General features: G+C 35.9%; 1 protein-coding gene across 13 annotated transcripts in view; it reads left to right on the top strand.

Moving 5' to 3' along the window:
- LOC144965958 (cilia- and flagella-associated protein 46-like) overlaps positions 1–7,500 on the top strand; it is a 105,789-nt gene that overhangs the window by 8,930 nt on the left and 89,359 nt on the right. For 9 of the 13 annotated variants that reach the window (XM_078901869.1, XM_078901863.1, XM_078901865.1 and 6 more), the window contains exons 6-9: positions 1,603–1,726; positions 2,913–3,007; positions 6,224–6,424; positions 7,133–7,216. In XM_078901869.1, the coding sequence (XP_078757995.1) occupies positions 1,603–1,726; positions 2,913–3,007; positions 6,224–6,424; positions 7,133–7,216 (504 nt within the window). The remainder of the gene's footprint in view (positions 1–1,602; positions 1,727–2,912; positions 3,008–6,223; positions 6,425–7,132; positions 7,217–7,500) is intronic. The other 4 variants (XM_078901871.1, XM_078901872.1, XM_078901870.1 and 1 more) reach the window with 1 other exon arrangement.

Here is a 7,500-nt window from a genome sequence, read left to right as displayed (position 1 = left end):
TAACTCATTTGACTCAGGTATGAATTAATATCCACCTCAGACAAGTAAAGGTGAGGCCCAAGCCAAATCATGACACGACCTTATGATACTTCGAGGGATATACATTGGAGGGATCGGGTCAGTTCTTGAGTGTGGAGCGTCTGCACAGCAGCCAGATCAAACTTTAATAAGCTGACAGGATTCGGGATCTGGAGTATGGAATTGTCACTGGAGGCATTGGATTCACCCTAGTCTGGGGGCTTGACTCAATGTCCCACCTTTGACTCCATTGAGGATTGTCATAGCGTCAGGGTATTGGCACAGACATCCAGGGGTGGAAGACTTCCTGACCATCTGGTGAATGCAAGAGTGGCACAGCCAACTGGGGGAAGACTGAGGAGGGAGAGCTTCGCTCAGCGGGCAGAGGTGCCGGAGAGGGAAATCGTCAATTTCACCAGAGTCCCAGTCTGGATGAGACATGGTCTGCCACAGGTGTTCCCCACTGTTCCGCAGATTGAGAGGAAAGACACCCAGTCCAAGAAGACATTACACACTGCAATACCTGGACACAAAATTTCCAGGAGATTTCTGGACTAGAGTGTACTCAAAAGGTTCAGTTGAAAATGCTTTACATAGTGGAGGAGCAGGGATATACATTGACTGTCCTAATGTGATAGAGGGCAGGATCTCTGCAACAGCAGAATTGCGCTCTTCCAACTATAGAGCTGAGGTGGAAGCAATGAGAGAAGCTGCAACTTGTCTTGCAAATAATCCAAATACAACACAAAAAGATAGACCTCTGAGTTCAAAGAAAGAGAATTGGACCTTGTCACATCCCTAGATCTACTATGCAGTTCCCATCATGTCGTCCTTCAATGGATACCATCTCACTTTAGCGCTAATGAAATTGCAGATGCACCCGCTAAGGAAGGAACTAGATTGCTGCAGGAGGATGATGATTCATCGTATAAAGAAACAAAGAACATCATAAGATCCATGTTCTTGATTTGTTGGAATGAACAGCATCACAACAGAAATGACCCATTTTATCAGTTGAGCAGACAAGAGCAGGTCATAATCCTACAGAAATGCCCAACCCTCTCTGCCCCTAAGGAGAAAATACTGGCCACTGACTGCCCCAACTAGCCTGAAGAGTAAGCTCCACTGGAGCCTGGAGGATCTCCAGGGGACAGCAGTGTGTCTGATGGAGAGTTGACTTACCATCTGAGCGAATGCGAAGAAGAAGATATCCACCTTATCAGCAGTAAAGAATATTGTAATAGCATTAATACAATACTGCACATAGAAGGTTACTTGTACTATGTAAAATTGAAATTTGGTTCAATATGAAGGTCTTTGGATAGAATAAACAAAGCACATTTTGCAGTTTGGAACGATGGGAATGGGCTTGATAAACGTACATATTATTCATTGGTCCTACTTAAGCCTCGTTATAAATCAGTGGTGTGTGTTCAGTCTTTTGATCAAATTATGCTTATTCATTATTATATTGGGCCACTTTGGATTGCTACCTGTCTTTTTTTTCTGTAAAAATAGCCCTCAAATACTAGTGGCTTTTTTATTACATCCAACAAATAAAAAGATTTCCATCTCAATCTTCAGAGCCCTTATCCAATGCCACCTCGATGCCAACAGAAGAAGTGATGCTTCTCATATTGCATCTGCAGCAGCAACTTTTATTCGCTCAAATGTACCCTCTATGTACAAGAAAGTCTTTGGATTAATGGTGAGGTTTTTTTTTTAAATTTTGGATTGAATATGATTCTACATTTATAAAGCTAAAAGCTGTCTGTAGATTTATAGTTATCAAGAAAATGAATGTTAATATCTATGACTTGAAGTAAAGGCCTTCCAAGTGGTATCTCCAACGGAATGACCTCTAGATGCTTGGAAATATAGATCTTCAAACAAACATTTTTGCACACCATATGCTTTGTAATTTCAGGAATTTGTTTTGATATAAAGAGCAAAAATGGAAATTGGAACTAGATGCTAGAGTTTGAAACCGATCAACGAATTGACCTTCTGATGTCTTTGAGAAAGTTGCATAGTATTAGAAACCTTATATGATTGACCATGGTGTAAGATTGTGCGGCTATATGGTCTTGTGGTATGACACTCGCTTTTGGAAGGTCCTGGGTTCGAGCCTCGCTCAGCGCATAGTTGAGTCCTTGGAAAAGACTCTTTACTCACATTCTCTCACCATACTCAGGTGTAAAATGAGTACCTGACCAGTAACAGCGTTGTCTTTGTCCGAAAAAATTACAATGTTGCTTAACAGGCGTCATGTCCGGTCCTGCACATTAAGTGTTGCTGTTGACCAGAGACCCCTTGTAAAGTGCTTTGAACACATTTAGTGGATATTGTGCTATATAAAAGCTCATTAAAAAAAAAGAAGATTAAATGTACAATGATATACTGATGATGGAATATGTTGAATACAGGCAGGGAGGGGTCAGATAAAAGTCAAATGCAGTTGGATAAGATACTGGGATATTAACGTTCTGCTCCTCTAATTAACTTTCTTGGTTCTCCTTTATATTTTGTTTTGCGCTTGAATGTTTCCTATTCATGCATATCATTTTCTTTCTTCTCCACAAATTTGAAAAATATTGTATTGACTTCTAAATTATGCATTCGACCATATAAAATGGAAATTGTAATATGTTTATTAACTACAAAGATGCTAATTTGTTTATAGTCAAGATTATTTTTAGTTTAGCATTCAACTCTATTTTTTACAAGCATTTTGATTTTTAAAAACTTTGTTTTGTCTTTGCCTTTTAGGATTTGCTGTATTACGTTTCCCTTACATTAGTATGTTTGCATACCAGTGTTTATGTTGACTCTTATAAGGCAAAAATTTTGTTTTACCACAGATGTTCGTGCAATTAATTTTTTTTTTTTTGCAGGTTAGATATCAGCTTGTTGAGACTACCAAGTTGCACAAAGATTTGAAAGCATCACCGGAATTGGCTGTATTTTATAAAATTTGTAAACTAAAAAAGTAAGTTATGTGTTAATAGATAACGATGTGCTTTATAGAGTCATTGTTTAATATCAGTATGTGCAGTATAAGTTAAAAAAGAGCTATATAAATAGATCACTTCCTGATTGTGTGTATATGTATATATCATAACTATCGAAGAAGAACTCTTTCTGATTGTGTGTATATATATATATATATAAGATCACTTCTTGATGATTGTCACCATGGCGGCGTGAAACATGTATAGATACAAACTCAGTATTGAACTCATTTCGTTTGAATTTGCTCCTTTGCATTCTTGTTGAAAGTCAAGTAACTGAACCAGTCACAGATTGAAACTGAAATAAATAAAAGGAAATGTTGCTGGATTGGCCATACCATCAGGAAGCCTGCAAGCAATATCACTAGGCAGGCTTTGGACTGGAACCCGCAAGTAAAGAGGAGGGAGGGCTGGTCGACCAAAGCAGACATGGTGACGAAGCATTGAGATTGAGATAAAGGCAGCCGGACAAACATGGGCTCAAATAAAGAATACCTCCAAATACGGAGTCAGATGGAAGAGTGCTTTTGCGGCCCTGGTTTCCATAAGGAATCAAGAGACTTAAGTCAAGTCAAGTCAAAGTCAAGTGCTCTTCATTTATGGTTTAATTTACATATTAAATTTGTGCATATGTGTTTGTGGGTGGTTAGGTGGGCGCATATGTGTGCAAACACGAGCAATAGTCAGTGTGTTCATTTTGTTACTTTTAAAAGAATATGTCACTGCTCTGCTCAGTTAAGACCCGCAATCTTTCATTGAAATTAAGTAAAATGCTGAATGAAATATTTGCTACTAGTTCACAATTTTGAAGTTGTAAAAGTGTTTTCCATGCCACAATGTCTTTCACTTTCTCTCTTTCTCTCTCTCTCTCTCTCTCTCTCTCTCTCTCTCTCTCTCTCTCTCTCTCTCTCTCTCTCTCTCTCTCTCTCTCTCTCTCCCCCTTTCTATCTATCTATCTATCTATATATCTATCTATCTATCTATCTATCTATCTATCTATCTATCTATCTATCTATCTATCTATCTATCTATCTATCTATCTATCTATCTATCTTTCTATCTTTCTATCTACCTTTCTTTCTTATTCCTCTATAGACGCTATGCTTCTTTCTATTATTTCCCATGACCCAATTAATGAGATGAATATATATCATACAATTGTGAACGAATAATTGAAATTACAGGATGACAGTGAACAACATAGATCTTTCTTCACCGGCTTCTTCATCTGAGTCAGCCGGTGTTGTAGAAATGGAAAGTGATGAAAACATTTCATATACGTAATAAACATTTTAAGAATTGTTCATTTTCTATTTTGTGTATCAAAGTTTCTGATTCAAATGTTCAGTTAATTACCTCAATCCCTATTCTTTCCTGTTTAACCAATATTTAGTTTTTGCCAATCAGAGTAAACAGAGGTGCATAATAAGGGGCAGGAAAAGAGGGTGAATGTTCCTCTTCCTGTTCTTGTTCTTGATTTTCTTCTTCTTTTTCTTGTTCTTGTTATGCTCTTTCTTTTTGTCTTTCTTCTTCATCTTCTTCTTCCTCTTCTTCTTCTTCTTCTTCTTCTTCTTCTTCTTCTTCTTCTTCTTCTTCTTCTTCTTCTTCTTCTTCTTCTTCTTCTTCTTCTTCTTCTTCTTCTTCTTCTTCTTCTTCTTCTTTCTTCTCTTCTTCTTCTTCTTCTTCTTCTTCTTCTTCTTCTTCTTCTTCTTCTTCTTCTTCTTCTTCTTCTTCTTCTTCTTCTTCTTCTTCTTCTTCTTCTTCTCCTCCTCCTCCTCCTCCTCCTCCTCCTCCTCCTCCTCCTCCTCCTACTCTTAACATAAACTGCCTTACTCAGACTGAGGATTACATGTCGATGTGCAAATCTGACATTTTGACAGGTGAAAAAAAAATAATTTTTGCATGCTTATTGTTTAGCCATAAGATCCACATGGGCGGGTTTATCCAAATAGCTACTCTTTTGATAAAGTGAGAAATTACGAGGTGTAAAATATTATCTCCAGTTTCATATGAGAGACAAATGGTGTGGACGTATCAGGCTTACCATTATCATTAGATACGACAATCAATAAGACATAATACCCAAAGAAGGGATAATTATTTTAAGACGAATGAATTCATGGAGCTAAAATTTTACATCATAATTGTTTTGTTAAAAAAAACAACTCTTTTCAAGCTTCAAGCAGCACTATTTACACTTTACCCTTTCAACAGAATGCTGGTCGGTTGTAAAATATCTTTGTAACAAATAATTGCTTATTGACTGGTAGGTGGACAGAGGTTCTGAAAAACATGGACTGTGTTAGACGATTGGTGTACCTCTTGAGCTACTTCGACTGATATTTATGTTATAATAAATGTAAATGTTTTGGATACAGTTTTGTAAACTACATGTGTCGTGGCGGGCATGGAATCTTTTTATAAAATGGTATTATGTCATTTAAAAGACACGCTTTATTTAAAAAGCTTTGCACGAGAACAAGCAGAGCAGAGGGAGGCCAAGTAGAAGGTGGACTCAAGATAGCAGACCGGGGAGAACAAGCACAGAGGCAGGATGCATGGCACAGTTGAAAACCAGAAGGGAGTTCCGTCAGGCTATTTGGAAGGCTATTTCCAATAAAGATCTGCTTTAAAGAACTTTTCTCCCATCTATCTGGATTTTACTTGAAACGTTACTATTTTAACTTTTTTGTTCTTGGCTGAGGAAGGGTTTTAATCCCAAAACATTCTGTGTTAAGTATTTTGTTCTTTTTTGAAGCCGTTGTATTCATTTTTTTTTGTTCAATACATTTTACAGTTTACAGTTTTGGAACAGCTTAGTATTAACACAGCTGCTACATAGAAATGTTTGGACAAATGTTTGGTTAACCAAAGAAATATAATGTAGTGCAAACATATTTTTAAAAATAAAGATTTTGGATGAGGATTTTGTATAATTTTTGGCTGTTTTATCTGACCTCTTGGTGGTGTGTATTAGTGAACAGATTTGGAACTGCAAATTCAATAGGTTTGATGAGAAACATATATAATATCACTACTCTGTGTCTGATTCTAAGTGTTGTTGGTTTATAAATAAGAATGCATGCCATGGACTTACAAATTATATAGGTATTTTTTTACTCTAGCTAATCTGCTTTGATCAGATTTTTAATGAAAATAAGGAAGTAATTATGAGTCATTAATTGTTGTTGCAGTTCAATTGACCAGGATGATAACAAAGAATTGACTGCTGAGGTCGAAAGCATTTTAAATCAGTTGGGTGTCCCACACAAACAATCCCTACTTTCAAGATCACAAGAACGCCTTTCACGCCGAGACATAAAGATTGGTGCAGGGGCCATCTCTAGCAGTTCCTCTCCAAGTAGAGATGAGTTAGAAGTTGAGAAAAAAGAGCGGTACGTACTATTCACCCATTTATTCAAAATAATTTTTCGTTGAATTAATCGAGAAACTTTTGAAAATTTTCAAATATGATTTTACTCACCAGAGATCTTTAAATAACATGGGTATTGGTGACAATACTCACGTCAAAACCAAATTGCAATATGTTGCTTGTCTTTGTATGACCTAGAAAAAAGAGGCAGGTTATCTCTCTCTAAATTACTATGTGAATGGCTACCTTTTTTTGGATTTCATTCATGAAAAGTAATACACTTTTTTATTCAGAAGCTTATAGATTATTTTGTGTCTTATTAATTTTTAATTCATCCAGCTGAATAAACTCCTTATTTATAGGACTAACTTTATCTTTTTATAGAGATACATATTTAAAAAAAAAAACTTTTTTGTAGTGATAAATAACAACGTTGAGCGTTAAAGCAGGGAGTATTTCATAGTTTAATATTAGAAAAAGAATATACAAGTACTTGCTGCCTTTTAGAAGAGACTATTATTTGTCACTTGAGCTACCCCCCCCCTCTCCTTTAATATAAACAAAAGCAAAAAAAAACCCGCAAAAAAACAGAAAGCTTTCTCTTTTTATATATTTAATGTTCATATTAAAATTATTGTTTGCGGCTTGCTCAATATTTGGAAATTGCTTTTATTTGTTTTATTTTGTTTTGATTCATATTTCAAAATGTTGTCCCCTTTGTTTTGTTTAGCTATGGCAAAAGTTCGGCCAAAGGTGGTCGTAGAACGCCGACACCTACAACTAGCAGAAAGATTTCTGCTGACAGCTTAGATAAGTCAGTTCTTGATTGTATTTAGCACCACCTCCATTACATGTAACCCATATATGATATTTTATATATATGATTAACCACTAATGTACCAGAGAGTGTTTTTAAAAAAATTCATTTGTTGTTGTGTTGCACAATGATAATTATCTTGATCTTTAACTTTTCAGGATAGAATATGACATAAATTAAAAATTAGGTAAAATGTCATGAATTGTTAAAAGTTGTTCAACTTATCCTTTTCTTATCCACTGCTTTTATAAAAAAAAAAGTTTTTAAAACAAATTATTTAA

The sequence above is a fragment of the Berghia stephanieae genome, chromosome 2, assembly GCF_034508935.2.
Source record: "Berghia stephanieae isolate SIO BIC M18660-M18661 chromosome 2, UCSD_Bste_1.3, whole genome shotgun sequence".
In the NCBI taxonomy this organism is placed as follows: Eukaryota; Metazoa; Mollusca; class Gastropoda; order Nudibranchia; family Aeolidiidae; genus Berghia; species Berghia stephanieae.
This window is presented reverse-complemented; position numbering and strand designations above follow the sequence as displayed.